General features: G+C 41.6%; 1 protein-coding gene across 1 annotated transcript; it reads left to right on the top strand.

The window, feature by feature from the left end:
* Positions 1-1,613: 1,613 nt before the first annotated feature.
* On the top strand, positions 1,614-5,703 carry LOC307055642 (spermatogenesis-associated protein 31A6-like; the record flags this gene model as incomplete). The annotated part of the gene is given in 5 exon segments (XM_079707835.1): positions 1,614-1,796; positions 2,760-2,952; positions 3,395-3,455; positions 3,684-5,193; positions 5,197-5,703. Coding segments are annotated over 5 exon segments (2,454 nt in total).
* Between the last annotated feature and the right edge of the window lie 12,312 nt (positions 5,704-18,015).

Raw genomic sequence — 18,015 nt, 5'->3', positions numbered from 1 at the left:
TTAGTGCCTTATAAAAGAGACTCCAGAGATATCTCTAGCCTCCTCCCATCATATGAGGATACAGAGAGAAGGCTCCAGCTGTGAACCAAGAAGAGAGCTCTCACTATGAGGTGGCCATACTGGTGACTTGATCTTGGGCTTCCCAGCCTCCAGAACTGTGATAATAAATGTCTGTTGTCTTTCATCTACCCAGTCTATGGTATATTGTTATAGCAGCCCTAATGGATTAAGACCACGTACTTCAAAATTTATCTGGAGAGTGGGGACTGTCTTATCGTTGCAAACTAAGAAGTTGGGTTGAGACAACATATGAAAGATTTTTTTTAAGTAGAAAATTATGGATTACTGGATTTGAAAGTACTAGATTGGTTAAGGAAAATGAGTACGTGTGTGTGTGCGTGTTTGCAGTGTGTCCCAAAAGTTTTTGTGCAGTTTAAAGATTTACTAACTCCAGAATTATAAACACTACAAACTTACAAAAATATCATTTGAAGGTTTAACTGTTACCAGATGCAAGTCTGTGTGCCTGATGCACAGTGAGGCTAAATACTGAAACATCAGAGTGTGGAGCAGAGAAAGGTTTACACAGTACCATGCAAGAAGACACGTGGCTCATGCCCAGGAAAAACCCCAAACTCCCTGAAGGCTTTCAGCAAAGCCTTTTTAAAGGCAAGGTGAGGGAGGGGCATGGCTAATTGCTGCAAATATCTTGGTGTTGGATCCTTTGTTCTAGCAGCTGGCCAGATGGGTCAGATCCTGGTCAGGTCACGTGTTCCCGTAAACCTCCAACAAAACAATTATTATTCTCTGTTCTGCAGCTTTTTATCTCCATGAATGGGCTCTTAAAAGTCAGAGCCTTAGAAATAGGCTATCCTGTGTATTTCAGGCTCTAGGCAACATTGTTTTACAAAAAGTGCAGAGCCAGCCTGGGTCACAGGGATGGACAGAGTTAGCTCAGGCAACAAAGCATAAAGATTAAAGTAAAAAAGATCTGATGTGGAGTCAGATTTGTTCTTCCCTATTACATAACTATTTATAATTCTTTCATACTTATGAATTTTGAAAAATAAATTATTTTAATTTTTGTGTGTAGTTCCCTCTGATAGAAAATGAGGCAAAACATACACTATTCAAAATTCACAAAACTAAAATTCAAGTTCTATCCCTGGGTTTACACAAGACACAAACATGATGTGGGAAAGTTGGAGCTGAGGACAAAGGAAATCCTGAGTAAAAATATCTGTGAAACAGCCAGTCTTCCAGGGTCAGCTTAAGATGTTCAAGAGTTATCAAGTTGGTGGGCCTCAAGTAAAGGTCTCTAATGGATGAAGGAACCAGGTTCCAGATGGAATGAACAGAAAATTGGCTAAGGTCTCTCTGACAGGATGAGAGTAGTTGGAAGGAGGGATCTGGAAGCCCCAGGAGGGTGCAGGTGTCTGTGGGTCTGGATGGGAAGGAGGGGCAGTGATTCAGCCTCTTTCTCTTATTGCCCCTCCCCCACACTCAGGAGCCCTTTGTGACAAGGCCACAGCTCTGTGATGCAGGCCTGGGGTTCTGCCATCAAGTGAACTCCCAGTGCTCTGTTGCCTGAGGGCAGCAATGCAGTTCAGAAGATGGAGAATCTCTTTTCTTTGAAAAACATTGGTGCTATCTGGCTGAGATCCAGCCCAACTTCCTGGGTGATTGATATCATCCTTGGGTTCCTGTGTGGACTGGGGCTCTTCCTAATGTTACTCCCCTGCTTCCAGAGTAATCCATTCTTAACACCACCTAGGAAACATAGAAACATCAGGAAGGTAAGAAACCTTTGGCTTAATCCCAGCAGAGATTCTCTCTTTTTTTCTTATTCTTATTTCCACTTTTCTAAACCACCTAGAGAGACTCCTGAGATGGGAACTCTCAGAAAAGTATAGAACATCATCCTTCTAGGGAAAAGCCAGGCCAGAGAGGGGTTAGAGTGGGCATGAGGATTTCTAGCCTAAGATCGTAGACCAGGAGTTCAGGTATGGTAGAGGGCTCCAGGGCAAGTCCCCAGTGCAGTGACTAATGGTTAAGGACTGGATTACTAAGAGTTCAATCTCTGCAGGAAGGCTGACCCCTGAGCCCTGGTTCACCAGCCACCTTCCCACAGCGGGTGTCTCAAGTGAGACCTTCCTCTGTGTTGGGGTTGATCTAAGGGCAATGCTGAGCCCCTGAGAGCCTGAGAGAAGAGGCTGGAGTGGAGGTCTGGCCTTGGGAAGCAGAATCCTATCTGACAAAGCTCACGTGGGCATTTAGGTCTGAGAATGTGTGTGTTTCTTGATCAGAGGAACAGTGACAGAAGAAATCTATAGTGATTAAAACTTAAAAAATCCTTCTTGGGCTTCCCTGGTGGTGCAGTGGTTGAGAGTCCGCCTGCCAATGCAGGGGACGCGGGTTCGTGCCCCGGTCCGGAAGGATCCCACATGCCGCGGCGCGGCTGGGCCCATGAGCCATGGCCGCTGGGCCTGTGCGTCCGGAGCCTGTGCCCCACAATGGGAGAGGCCACAACAGTGAGAGGCCCGCGTACCGCAAAAAAAAAAAAAAAAAATCCTTCTTTGCACTCTTCAAAGAAGAAAAACTGAAAATATTTTTATCCACTTTAAAAATAAGTAAAAGGGGAAAAAAACCCACAGAGTTTTAGTTAAATGTAGAAAGTCATGTTGTTCATGAACACAGCTTGCCTAGATAGATGACAGTGAGAGTTGGGTGTTAGCCCCTCATTTTTTCTTCTCTCTCAGCATCAAGTAGAGCTGAAGGGGAGGAGCAGGAGTAGGAAGAAAAGTGGATCTTTGAAAGGTCAGCCTTTGCCGTTCAGCCCTGCGCGCCCCCGAGAGTTAGCTTCCATCTCTCCTAATCCTGAGGGCCCAGCTTCACGGTCTCTGAGGATGCCAGTGGCAGAGCTTATTCTTCAGGAAACAGAGCCTTGGGAAGGCTCGTTGGAAGGAGATCAGAGCCCAGATACTTCCCAGAAATTTGTGCTTAGAATGAAGCCATGAGGACCTAGAAATGGGGTGTGTGGACTGTGGTGGACCATTGGTGCCTGGGTTGGGAAGTGGGACCTCCAAGTCCAACTGTGGACAAGTTGTTTAACTTTGCTCAGATTCCTCTGTGTGATGACCACTGACCTTTCTCCCCTACACGGCAGTTGTAAGGGCTACAGGGGTTAATTAACGTGGAGGCACTTTGCAAAGCACAAACTCTTTTCAAGTGAGACTTACCATCACTGTCAGGGACATGTGGCCTTGGACACTGATACTTGGGCTCCAGAGTCTAATCCTCCAAAGATTTCCCTTAAAGGGCCATTGCACTCAGCCTCCTGAAAGACTCTTAGGCCTCTGCCTTCACCACCATGACCCAGTCTCCTGATTTCCAGCTTGCAGAGATTGCCTGGAAGAACTGGAGGGGACTCACAACCTGGTTTCACTTCTGCAAAGGTAAAGAATCTTTCCCCTTCTCTCCTGGGTCGTCCTTCCTCCCAGAGCCTATAATGTGACCCCAGCCCTGGGAGGGGGAGCCATGGGAGGGCGTGGCTAAAGCCCTAGGGTGAGGGAGAGCAGGAGCATTATGAAGTCAGTGTGGGGGCAGAGGAGGGTTCTTGGGATACAGGTGCCCACCCCTGCCTGTCCTGTCCAGCCATCCTGGCCCCATCTGCTCTCTTACAGCTGCCTGGGGAGGCTTCCTGGCAAGGGCAACTTTCATCAGCTCTCATGTCAAGACCCTCCTGGTGAGATGTGCAAAGCAGTGCCTGCTGGAGCCTGTGGAAGATACTGCTTGAAGGGTTGGGAACCCTGCATGAACACCTCCTGTAGGGCTTCCTTCCTTGATCCAGACACTCGAGAGCTGCTGGAAGCACATATTAGAAGGTTTTGGGTAAAGCACAGGTGGACCCTCCCCCTCAAGGTCCTCAAGCCCATAAATCTCTTGAAGCTGAAAAAGCTCCAACCCTCCACCGTCCTGCAGTTTGCCTCTTCCCCTTCAGCCACCTGTGTGTCTGGGTCCCACTCAACAGTCAAGTGTGCTGAGTTCCTGGAGAAACCTCCTCAGGCTCATTCAGGAGAGAAGGTGATAACAGAAGAGTCAGTTCCTACCCTGAAGAGGCCTCTCCTTGTCCCCTCAACTGTGTGTAAGGAAATCCAGAGTGCCCTGGGAGCGATTCCATCTGCTGACTACCATGGGCCCTCAAAGGCTTCTCTGACTGGACAGGAGGGCAGGCCACCTTCTCAGTCCCTCACACTCAGCCTTGTGGGCAGAACCTGGAAGAGTGAGACTGGGGAATGGGTCAAGAGGGACAGCCTAGAGCCAGGTCCAAGTTCAGCAATGGTCAGGAATGAGCCAACAGAGGAGAGTGGTGGTCAGGCCTCAGGAGACCCCTGCCATAGGGTAACAGTGATGGAGGTGAACTTAGGATCCCAATCTTTGAGAGGTGAAGAGGCCAGGGAGGCTGTGGAGGCCAAGGAGTCTCCTGCTCTTCAACCACAGTCTAGTGTTATCTTGGAAACCAAAGGGTTGACAAAATCCCAAACCACAAATGTACATATGAGGAGTTTAGAGGTGCCAGCGGCCAGTAAAAGTTTCCTACTACCTAGAATGTCTGTTTTCCAACATCCAGGTGAGCCATGCCTTAACATGGAGGTTGCTAGTGAGTTTAACTCCAAAGTAAAGGTACAGTCAGACAACCAGATTCAGGACTTTCCCAAACACATGTTCCTTGCTGCAGACAACTTGGCTTCTCAGGTGCCTCAGTGCCATCCCCAGAGAGTCCCCACCAGAGACAGTTTAGCTTCCCAGGAGCCAAGTGGCCTTATGGAAGCCCAAAGGAGCAACCTAGGGCAGCAGGAGCCCAAAACTTCAAAACTCCAAGACTCATGGAAGAGCCAGAGCAAGATGATTGCCCCTACTTACAAAAGAGAGGACTGTAGGAGGCATAAACCAGGAGAGCACGAAGAAAGGTTTAAAGAATTAGGGACCTCTCAAGCTGGAAGTATGAGCCACCCTGCCCAGGTCAGGGGAATAACAGACTCTATTGGGAGCAGATGTCTCCAGCTCATGCCAGAGAAGAAACATAGCCCTCCAGAAAGCCTCTTCAGAAAAAGGATGAGGCTATTTTTAAAGTGGATTTTCCCCAATAAAAAAGTCAATGGTCGAGATGCTCTGCAAAAATTCAAGCCCATATAAGCCACTGCCCAGAGTCACGGATCAGTCAAAAGCAGATCAATCTTGAAGAGTGAGACTGCTGAGGGTCAGGCACGCATGACAGCTGTTGGACAGATCCCAGAAGAAAAAAGAGCAATTCACCATGGACTTCATGCCACAAAGTTAAATGAACACAAACTGGAATTCCAAGTCCCAGTATGTGGGTGTTTCTGCGGCCATAGGCTTACCTCCTACCCAGAGCAACGGAGAATGATGGGTTATACAGCCTGCAGTCATAAAGCCACCTCCAAGGGCCAGAGCTGTTCTATCAGGGAAAGGAAAGTCAGACACAAACATAGTTTGAAAAGTGTAAGGTTTGACGATGAGCAGCTGGGCCTAAGGTGCCTCCCATCCTTGCCCCCCAAGAAGAGTTTGTTTCCAGTTAGTACCTGCCAGTATGGGCCAACGATTCCAGGTGCCCCAGCCCGCCATCAACACTGTCCAAGGCATTGTCATCTTTGGGGAGGTGTCTTGCCTGGTCGACAGTAAAATCCTTCTTTAGTCTTCCCTTTAGTAGGAAGACATGTCTCCAAGTAAAAATTCAGTCCATGTAGAGAAAATGATTTTCTCATTAGCACATCCAAGATATTTAATGTTCCCCAATACATATATATATATATATATTTTTTTTTTCTAATAAAAGCATAGTGTAATGGCTGCTGTCTGTGCTGTGCACTTTGTCTTCTAGAAGGGAGGGGCATGGAGGGAGGTTGACAGTAGCATCACAAGCTTGCTCCTTGTCTCGTGTCCCTTCATTGCACCTTATAATACTGTCATTACACAAACCAAAATTACTCTAACAATGAGATGGGAAAAACCTATGAAACCCACACCCAAGGATCTGGTTCAACCAGTCTTTCTCCTTCTTCTATGCTACTTTGAACTTTATGCAACTGTAGTGGATAGGTTTACTCGATAGGGCCGGACATTCCAATTCAGGCTCCAGGAAGTGTCAGAGCCAAGTGGATGGAAGTTTGGGGGGAATAGAGTATGGGCTCGTGAGTTCAGAAACAGGAGAAATCTTGCCCCTGGATCTCTTGGTAGGGAATATACAACATCTGCTCTTAAGAGTTCCTTCTCTCTCTGATGAAGGTTGGGATTGAGATATGCCCTATGAACCCCTTTTAGCTTAGCCATAAGAAAATGTACAGCATCACCCTCCCCCACCTCTGTTTTTCCTACACTTTAGAGCAGCAGCAAGGATGGCATTTCCAGCTCTGTGTGTGTAGGTGGGGGGAGTATCAGGGAGGCTGCTGAGGGCTGTGTTGAGTCCAGTCCCATATAAATGAATGGCTGCGTTCATGGGTCACCTACCTTCCACTCTATGTTAACCCCAGAGAAGGAGTTTTGGATGAATGGAATAGGGGTGTGACTGTGGGTAGTAACTATCTGATGGTCAAACACTGTGAATTTAGGGTGGGATGTAGGTGTAGAAAAATCATTGGATCCAAGGAAGGAGGCAAAGTGGTACCAGATTCCCATAAATTGCAGTTCTGAAAGAGCAGCCCCCTGACATACAACCACCATCTAAAGGCCTAAAGGGGAGGAAAAGTTAAGGGTCCAGTAGCTCACCATGGCCCCACGCCAGGGTCTCTACCCTATTCCAACTCTAAGATCACAGACCTAGAGAAACCACCTTTAGGTCAAAACAGAAGGTCAAACTTATAGAAGTAAAGCAAATCAGGGAAGGTTAATCTCTTAATACTATATTTAATAAGCTTACACATCATCACCTCTTGACTTTTAGAAAGGATAACTTAACAATAGGTGTAAAAGCCAGGACTAGGGAACTTGGGATGTGACTCCTAGTCTGGTGACCTTCACATAAACACATGGCCAAAGGACTGCTCCAGGAGAGAGGTGGGGACTGGCTTGTGATTGTGTAGTAAGCCTTGCCTGTCTCCCAGTCCTTGATCACCCCAGAGCCTGGCAGGTGAAGAAGCAATCAGACAGGATTTGTGGTGGTGTGGAGGTGACCTGTGCAAAGTGGATGGGGCAGGGTGCAATCCAGGAGTGTTCCACTGATCTGCTTCTGGCACAGCTTTTCTTGTCTCCTGACCCCCATCCATATGGAAAAGCAGGGAGATGAGGAAGAATTCCTCTAGAGTGATTTGGTGCTTTCTGCCATGTGCAGGGCACATGGTGGACACAGCTCCAGGTGGTGTCTTTCTCATTGTGGAGATTTCTGTTCCAGCTGATGCCCCTGATCCAGATGACAACAGAAATGGACCCCATCCCCCATCCCTGTCAGGCCCCTCAACATGTGGAAATGCTGTGACCTGGGGTGGAGGGGGCAGAGTGAGCACAGGACTGCTCACACCCCTGGTTTCTCCCTGGAGCCAGGCCCTACCTCTGGGCCCCGATTCCCAAGGCAGCCTCCAGAATGGGCAGAGCAGTGAGAGTGGAGCCAGGACTTGTGGGAGGGGTCGGTACCCAGAGGAAAGAGTTGACAGGGCTGGGACCTGAGCCTGGCTGCTGCTGGGTCCTCTCAGGGGCACCCAGAAGTGAGTTCTGGGAATATGGGGAAGCTGGACTTGGACCCCCCTGGCTCCTGCTGGGAGAGTGCCACAGACAGGTGATGCTGATGGAACAGCAAGAAAACAGAAAGAAGCAAGTCCCTTTGCCCTTCTCTTGCTGCTCCGTCTTCCATAAGGTACAGTAAGACAAGAAATTGAGAGACCAAAAGAAAAAAAGAAATGGAGAGACCCAGAGACAATACACAAAGACTTCACGGACACACCTCTCAAGAGAGACTTCTCACGCAAACACCTTTCTCAGAGATCACATACTGAGACCTCACACAGGGACCTCATGTTGCTTCACAGACCCTCAGACAGAAACCTAGCACAGATTTAACAGATTTCCCAGAGATACCTTCCAAAGGGACCTCATACAGAGACTTCACACAGAGATCTCACCCAGAGACAACACACAGAGACCTCACATCTATTCTTCAGTATCCATTGACAAGTCTTTCTTAGTGAATATGAAACCACTTAGCAAACTGGCAGCATGATAAATATATTATCAGTTGTGCCCCTCTGAGATCCACCAGGCACTCACTGTCAGCATTACTCTAAATGGGGAAATGTTTGAGAAGTTTTGTTCTTTTGGAATGTCACTGCCTCTGAACAAAAGAATTATACATTCCAAATGTAGATTTTCAAATTTCATTCTTAGGTGTTCATTAGCTTGAAAATCACATATTACATTATTTTATTTTTATTTATTTGAGAAGAATGAAGAAAATAATGTTTATTTCTTAGAAATGCATGTAGTACTCTATTTTTTTATTTTAAAAGATTTTTATTGGAGTATAGTTGATTTACAAATTTGTGTTAGTTTCAGGTGTACAGCAAAGGGAGCCAGTTATACATATACATATGTCCACTTTTTTTAAAGATTCTTTTCCCATAGAGGCCATTACAGAGTATTGAGTAGAGTTCCCCGTGCTATACAGTAGGTTATTATTACCTATTTTGTATATAGTAGTGTGTATATGTCAATCCCAATCTCCCAATTTATGCTTCCCCCCTTATCTCCTGGTAACCATAAGTTTTCATTTGTACCCTTTTTTGAGGATAATCACAAATTTTAAGCACAACTAAAACACTGTCAGTCTCCAGTGAGAGAAAATATTTGTCCAGTTTAGTTATCATCCAGTCAAATGGTACCTGGCACATTTTTTACTTTATTGAGGACAGAACTTAAACTTGAGATGGCTTACTTGTTTCCTTTGGAAACATAAGAAAAACCTGCAACAAAGGTACTCTAGGAATGAAATAAACCAAGAAAGAAGCATCCGGACTCACATTCACTTCCCAGAGGGCTGTGTAACTAGCACATTATTTTGCACATAATAGCTTGCATCAGGTTTGTGGGGTTTGCTTTATTTTTTAACAGGCCAATAATCATGTGAGGATTTTTCACAAGTCAAATTTCTGGTTTTAAATTTTACATTCTGGCAAAATTATGCTTCTGAATATTATTTTATTTCTTAAAATGTGGTAATGCCCTAAAATGATATTACACAATCATAACGTTCAGCTAACATACTTAAAAAGATGGGCTATTAAGGACTCATTCTTCAATAATTCTATGAAATGCACATTTTCTAAGACATGCAGTTAGGATCCATTTTATATTCATTATAGGGTTAACACATTGCTTTAAAAATTTTTGAAAGATTATAAAATATATGACTTAGCCTATGCTTGACATTATACATGTTACCTCATAAAATTACTGAGGGAAGGATATCTTAATATCTGAATTGAAGGTAGTGTACATTTAATCTACATTTGGCTTATAACAATGAATAATGAAAGGCTTTCATTTATTATATAGCTCACACTTTCCAAAGTGTACACTTCTAAAAGACTACTGATTTCTCACTGCTAATAAGCAACCTATTGTCCTTGCCTTGGTAAAATCTATTTTAATGACAGCTGGTTCTCTCCCAGATTATCCATTGGTATTACAGCGTCGCGGTCTTTTAAGAGGAGCAGGGCTGACACGAGGACTCTTTGGGCTTATTTCTACAAGAAATTTAGTTTTTCTATTCTCCTAATTAAAAAATGTACAATTATTCATTTTTCACTTTACTCTCTTATGTCATTGAATCAGAAAACAATGGACTATGGTCATTTATGTCATCTAATACTCTATCAGGTCACTTTTTTTTAAATAGTGCAGCTTACTCAGGTAAGTTTACTGATCAGAACAAAATGGAATCAATTAGGAAAAAGTTCATACAGGAAAATATCCTTTTCAAAGTTGACTATTTTAACACAGTTAAATAAGCAATTATTTTTTAATCCTTTGAGTTAAAATTGTTCAGGGTGGCCAAGAAAGTCTGGAAACATGAAAAATGTCCATAAAAGCACTTTATTACTATAATACGTTGAATGTGTTGCTCCTCATTATTAATTCACTGTTCATTAAGCTGGGCAAAATTACAATGAACAATGTGCATTAAAGCAAAATTCCCATCAATCATTTTCCATCTGTCATACATTCTGTCAGATGATTTGTGTGTCTAATTTTCATGGAAAAACTTGTACCTTGGGCTTCCCTGGTGGCGCAGTGGTTGAGAGTCCGCCTGCCGATGCAGGGGACACGGGTTCGTGCCCCGGTCTGGGAGGATCCCACATGCCGCGGAGCGGCTGGGCCCGTGAGCCATGGCCGTTGAGCCTGCGCGTCCGGAGCCTGTGCTCCGCAACGGGAGAGGCCACAACAGTGAGAGGCCCACATACCGCCAAAAAAAAACAAAAAACAAAAAACAAAACAAACTTGTACCTTTACTCCAGAATAAGAAATCAAGGGGGATCAATCTATTAAAAAGATATTAATATTCCCAGACTCTGTGGCCTTCAGTATTTTCTTTTTAAGAAGATTCACCTAGTGCAAATCTTATAAATATTTTTACCATTTAATATGCCCAGACAAAATGGATACAAAAATTAGATAAAAGAGAAAACAACAAAAACAGATCCCTTTTGTTTTCAAAACATTTGATGTTTACATCAAAATATTTTATTGAAAATGAAGTGATTTTTAATCTATAGTTAAAAGATACTATAATGATATTTAGAACATATTACAGATCTGGATTTTTACAAATAGATTTTTATTTAAAACAGGTCTCACACTGATATCAATAAACTAGGCACTCTAGAACAAAATGTGGAGAGATGGCAATTATGCGATGACTTCTTAATACTCCAAGGGAAAAAGATTTTTTCCAAAGTAATCCATCTACAATATTAACCCTTAAGATCTACTCCCCTTGATAGGTTTCAATATTATTTTCTCTTTTATACACATTTACTTTATAATTAACTCCTACAGGAGGACATTTCTGGAAATGTTCCCAGATATCTACAGCCACACTTTCTGTCATGATCACACCATGGAAAAAGTAGGGAACATCCAGATCCTGATGATCCAGGGGTTTCATAATTACCCCTTTGAGGTCAGTCAGAATCATAATCATTCCCAGAACAGGGTCGGTCTTTACATTTGTGCCCCTAGACATGCAGATTGTAACACTACCCACCCAAAGTCAAGTTGTCTTCCTTACTCAGGTTTGCAGGGGCACCACTCACTGTGGTAGCTAGAAGAGTCCGTTGCCCCCAGCCCGGACCTGCATTCTGTACTCTCCACAGACACATCGTACTACAGATATACCAGTGGTGCTGATGAAACTCCCAGAAAGCTATAAAATAATGCATGCCAGGCACGGTAGATGAGGATTTAGAAAATGCTAACATCTTCTCTAGGAAATAAAGGTGACATACCTATGTGGCTTTAAGCATTTTTGTGCATTAACTGGCCCCCTGGATCTGGGAAAAAGCATCTGATTTTAAAGTTTCTCAGCCTCATTCTCTGCAATGAAATCTGAAGCTCTTCTTTCCTTCTCTGAGTCCAGAAGCTGGAATTGATACAGTCTGCTCTCTGTGATTTGTCTCTACCATTTGTTTCCAGTGACCACTTCAACTCAGATCTCTCTCAATTCAGGGATCACTCCTAAACTTCAGGAAGAAGGTCACTGCCCTTTTTATTCCCATCACAATTTTATGCTAGTAACCCTTTACAGTGTCAATAAATTTATTTTGTAGAATGTGCCCCCTGGACTCCACCTGCTAAATCTGTTTTTTGGGCAAATCATTTGTTACTTAGCTAAACAAATTTTATAAAATCATATTTCATAAAATTGTATTTTATAAAATGTTACTTTCTTATTTTATAAAATTGGTAAATCCAGGGATTTAGGCTTAATTATTATTTTTAAAAATGTTGGTACTCATTTTGCCAATTTTTCTCTTTTTACATATATCAGAAAATATGTTAAGAACTCAACTGTGAAGATACCACTATTTTTATTTTTTCTCACTTTTTGTACTTAACTTTTATAACAAACCTTTATTATTGCACAGGAAACAAGAAAGTTTGTTCCTTGGAAAACATCAGTCCTAAGAACGTACTAAGTTAAAGCTTAACATGTTAGATCTGCGAGTAGCCCTGTCTTTTTTTTTTTTTTTTTCGGTACGCAGGCCTCTCACTGTTGTGGCCTCTCCCGTTGCAGAGCACAGGCTCCGGACACGCAGGCTCAGCGGTCATGGCTCACGGCTCCAGCCGCTCCACGGCATGTGGGATCTTCCCGGACCGGGGCACGAACCCGTGTCCCCTGCATCGGCAGGCGGACTCTCAACCACTGCGCCACCAGGGAAGCCCAACCTTGTCTTTTTTTTAATGATGCTTTTTTCTGAATTGGTAAAAAAAAAAAAAAAAAAAAGCCTTAAGGCTTAGGAACAGAAGCAAATTGAGAATTAAAATCCAAATCATTCAAATGAAGTTTGTCAGAACAGTTTGTGTGTGGAGAGGACAGCTTCTAGGCACTTCAGAGAAACCAGCAGGACAGAATTGAGAATAGCCAGCACCTTACAGGGCTTCTCACAGAAATGCTTTAATGCAAAGAGGTGACTGGATTTCACAGGGAGACCAGGGAGAGGATACAGAGATAATTAAATCACATTCAAGCACCTGTTTACCTGGGAGGTAAGTTCCTTCATATTGTGGTCAGATGCTGTTTAGGGGGACACTGCTGCAGGGGAGGTGTTGGGAGGATGAACTCTTTTCTGAGTGATTTTGCAAGTGTGAAAATTCATCCAACAGAGATGCTAGAAAAATTTGCTCCTAGTAGCGAGCGTCCAACATGATATTTTGGGACAAAAATGTGTATTTGGAAGAATTTTTCACAAAAGAGCAGTGATGGGAGGAAAAGATTCATATGGGCCTGGCTAGTAATATTCTTCCTTCACAATTTTCTTGTGGGTTCCTGAGGCCTGTTGTGACTGCTTGGAGACCTGGTCCCCAAGCAATGGCCCTCTTTGTCATACTCAGGGTAACCCAGGAAGTTGCTTGTCTGAAGCAGAAAAGGTTCTCCCTTCCACTCATGTCCTCTTGCTGATCAGATGAACACATGGCATCAGCTACAGCTGAGAGGTGTTTGTTAACTACCTTTGTTTCATAGGACACAACTCATATATACTCTACAGTAATGTTTATCACTGTCTTTTATAATCTCAAGGTAAGAAGTAATCAGTGTTAAAATCATTCTACTGGAATAACAAAGCACATGATTTTTTTTTCCCTAATAGTGATTGTATTTGTTTGCTAGGGCTGCCATAACAAAAGACCACACTGACTACTAGGTGGCTTAAACAACAAAAATATATTTTCTCAGAGTTCTAGAGGCTAGAAGTCCAAGATCAAAGTATCAAGTTTAGTTTCTTTGAGGTCTCTCTCCTTTGATGGCTACCTTCTCGCTGTGTCCTCACATGGTTGCCCCTCAGTCTGTGCATGTCTGTGTTCTAATATTCCCCCCTTATAAAGATACAAGTCATATTGGATTAGAGTCCATCCATATGATCATTTTACCTTAATTTTCTCTTCCAAAGCAGTATTTCCAAGTAGAAGTTAAGCTTACTGTACAAGCAATCAGGTATTTAATAAGAGGCATTGCTATGGAGACAAAAAAACAATGGTTAATAACTGAGGCAAACTTCATATCAGTTTTTGAGTTCTGAGGGTAGACAGTTGAGAAGATCTCTAAATGTCAGGGTTAAAGCATCTTTTGTAGTTTGAATGTCCATCAGATGTTCAGGTAAACTTTCTGAGTGGTCCATATAGCAACAGGAACGAAGAAGACTGTCTAAACATGAGCTGCTGTGGAGATTTCTCTGAAGTTTATATTAAGATATCTACCTTCAGTATGCAGGACTTCAGAAAAAAAGGCAGTTTTAGTTTCAATTATTCCAAGTCAAAAGGGTGGGAGAAAATTTGGAAACACTAGTTTGGAGAGTTGTAGTCAGGTAGTGGAGGAAACTAGAAAAATTCAGGATACAGTCCAGTTTTCAGGTAATTAACAAAACTTCAAGGAAAATTAATAGCACTAGAATCTAATATCCACAATATGTATTTTGGTTTCTATCGAAAGATAATTTTTGTCTCTAAAATCACCCTCATTTCTATCAAAGATAGCCAAATTAAGACAAATTTGTTTGCAAAATAAGTCTAGATTCAATAAACTTGGTCTTATTTATATAAGTATAGCAAGGATTGTGACTGACCATATAGGCTTATTTTTTATTTTTATTTTTTGCTTTTATTGAGAGAATTTATTGCCTCTCTCTCCTCCCAATAGCTCAAACATGAAGAAGCAACATCAGAGGAAGACAGACAGACAAATGGCTCTTTGAGTTTGTCCTGCTTGGCATTGGTGAAGGAAGAGGCAGCTTTCTCAAAGTTTTTATCTGCTTAATAGGATGTAGTAGAGAAAGGGAACGAGGAAAGTCAGAGGATAAGTGAACAGGCTCTGCACCTACCAAGGATGTGTTATCCTCCTAATCGTCCCAGTAGGAATATTCCATTCATGTTCTTTGATCTGATCCTTGCATTGGAAGACACTTCTTTTTTTAATCTTTTTTTAAAATTTAATTTTAATTTTATATTGAAGTATAGTTGATTTACAATGTTGAATTAGTTTCAGGTGTACAGCAAAATGATTCAGTTATACATATACACATATCCATTCTTTTTCAGATTCTTTTGCCATATAGGTTATTACAGAATATTGAGTAGAGTTCCCTTTGCTATACAGTAGGGTCTTGTTGATTATCTATTTTATATATGGTAGTGTGTATATGTGAATCCAAACTCCTAATTTATCCCTCCCCATACCTTTTCCCTTTAGTAACCATAAGTTTGTTTTTTAAGTCTGTGAGTCTGTTTCTCTTTTGTAATTAAGTTCATTTGTATCATTTTTTCAGATTCCACAGATAAGTGATATCATATGATATTTGTCTTTCTCTGAATTACTTCACTTAGTATGATATGTCAATTCATGTTACTGCAAATGGCATTATTTCATTCATTTTTATGGCTGAGTAATATTCCATTGTATATATGTACCACATCTTCTTTATCCATTCATCTGTCAGTGGACATTTAAATTGCTTTTATATCCTGGTTATTGTGAATAGTGCTGCACTGAACACTGGGGTGCATGTATCTTTTGGAAGTATAATTTTCTCCAGATACATGCCTAAGAGTAGGATTGCTGGATCATATGGTAGTTCTATTTTTAGTTTTTTAAGGAATCCCATAATATTCTCCATAGTGGTTGAACCAATTTACATTCCCACCAACAGTGTAGGAGGACTCCTTTTCTCCACACCCTCTCCAACATTTTTGTAGTCTACAGTTTGTAGACGTTTTGATGATGGTTACTCTGACTGGTGTGAGGTGATACCTCATTGTAGTTTTGATTTGCATTTCTCTAATAATTAGCGATGTTGAGCAGATTTTCATGTGCTTTTTGCCCATCAGTATGTCTTCTTTGGAGAAATGTCTGTTTAGATCTTCTGTCCATTTTTTGATTGGGTTGTTTGCTTTTTTGATATTGAGCTGCATGAGCTATTTATATACTTTGGAGATTATTCCATTGTCAGTCTCATCATTTGCAAATATTTTCTCCCATTCTGTAGGTTGTCTTTTTGTTTTGTTTATGGTTTCCTTTGCTGTGCAAAAGCTTTTAAGTTTTATTAGGTCCCATTTGTTTATTTTAGTTTTTGTTTTCTTTCCTCTAGGAAGTGGATCCAAAAAGATATTGCTGCTGTGAAAGAGTGTTCTGCCTGGATTTTCCTCTAAGAGTTTTATAATATCCAGTCTTACATTTAGGTCTTTAATGCATTTTGAGTTTATTTTTGTCTGTGGTGTTAGAAAATTGTTCTAATTTCATTTTTTTTACATGTAGCTGTCCAGTTTTCCCAGTACAACTTATTGAAGAGACTGTCTTTTCTCCATTGTATAGTCCTGCCTCCTTTGTCATAGATTAATTGACCATAGTTGTGTGGGTTTATTTCTGGGCTTTCTATTCTGTTCCATTGATCTATATTTCTGTTTTTGTGCAAGTACCATACTGATTACTGTAGCTTTGTAATATAGTCTGAAGACAGTGAGCCTGATTCCTCCAACTGCATTTTTGCTTTCATAGTATGCTTTGGCTATTTGGGGGTTTGTGTTTCTATACAAATTTTAAAATTTTCTGTTCTAGTTCTGTGAAAAATGCCATTGGTGGGGGCTTCCCTGGCGGTCCGGTGGTTGGGACCTCACCTTCCAATGAGGAGGATGCAGGTTCAATCCCTGGTCAGGGAGTTGGGATCCCACATGCAATGCAACCAAAAAAAAACAAACAAACAAACAAACAAAAAAAACATAAAACAGAAGCAATATTGTAACAAATTCAATAAAGACTTTAAAAATGGTCCACATGAAAAAAATCTTAAAAAAAAAATTTCACTGGTAATTTAATGGGGATTGCATTGAATCTGTAGATTGCCTTAATTAGTATAGTCATTTTGACAGTATTGATTCTTCCAATCCAAGCACATGGTATATCTCTCCATCTGTTTGTGTCACTTTCGATTTCTTTCATCAGCATCTTAGAGTTTTCAGAGTACAGGTCTTTTGTCTCCTTAGGTAGATTTATTCATAGGTATTTTTTCTTTTTGATGTGATGGTAAGTGGGATTCCTTCCATAATTTCTCTTTCTGATCTTTTGTTTTTAGTGTATAGGAATGAAAGAGATTTCTGTGTATTAATTTTGTATTCTGTGACTTTACTGAATTCATTGATGTGGTGTATCACACTGATTGATATGAGCTTGTGAGCCATGGCCGCTGAGCCTGCGCATCCGGAGCCTGTGCTCCGCAACGGGAGAGGCCACAACAGTGAGAGGCCCGCGTACCACGAAAAAAAAAATCATAAAATGGGGCTTTCCTGGTGGCACAGTGTTTAAGAATCTGCCTGCCAGTGCAGGGGACATGGGTTCAAGCCCTGGTCCAGGAAGATCCCACATGCCGCAGAGCAACTAAGCCCACGCGCCACAACTACTGAGCCTGCGTTCTAGAGCTATTGAGCTACAACTACTAAAGCCCACGAGCCACAACTACTGAAGCCCATGCACCTAGAGCCCATGCTCTACAACAAGAGAAGCCACTGCAATGAGAAGCCCACGCACCACAACGAAGAGTAGCTGCCATTCGCTGCAACTAGAGAAAGCCCACACACAGCAACAAAGACCCAATGCAGCCAAAAATAAATAAATTTATTTTTAAAATCATAAAATATTACAACCATCTTCTTCAGTTTACTTAGTCCCATGTAATTAATTCTTGTTTTGTTTGATCTTTTGTTAGAAGTTTTATGAAACCATCAATTTCTCCATTAGGGTTTTGTAAATTCTTACTCAGTTCAGTGTAATGATTTGAAATTCATCAGAAACTTGTGTTCTAGAATACTTGTTAGATCCTTTTCCATGAATTTCTCTGAACATGAAACACATTTTCAGGAAGCTTTTGTAAAAGCATCTGAGTAAAACCATTGTCTAAGTAATAAAAGACAAATATCCATTACTAAAAATTTGATTCATTCTAATGGAATTGACAAGAAAATTTATCTCTGTGACACAAAACATTTAAGATAATAACTAGAATTATGACTGATAACATTATACTAGGACATATCCAATTTTAGGAATTTCACATACTTTCAAGAACATTTATATTAATAACATTCACCCTTAGGATATAACCTAGAGTTTATGATCATTTATTTAGCAATGCTTCCCATGTAAGTAACATACCAAATAAGCCTAATGAGTTTCATAGCTCTCTTTTCTAATAAGATAAAACAAATCTTTTAAGGTGTTCCAAGGGGCCTCTGGAAAACCTGAAC

This window comes from Hyperoodon ampullatus (genome assembly GCF_949752795.1).
Source record: "Hyperoodon ampullatus genome assembly, chromosome: 7".
Classification (NCBI taxonomy): Eukaryota; Metazoa; Chordata; class Mammalia; order Artiodactyla; family Ziphiidae; genus Hyperoodon; species Hyperoodon ampullatus.
Note: the sequence above shows the minus strand (reverse complement) of the source record. Positions and strands in the feature narration are given on the sequence as shown.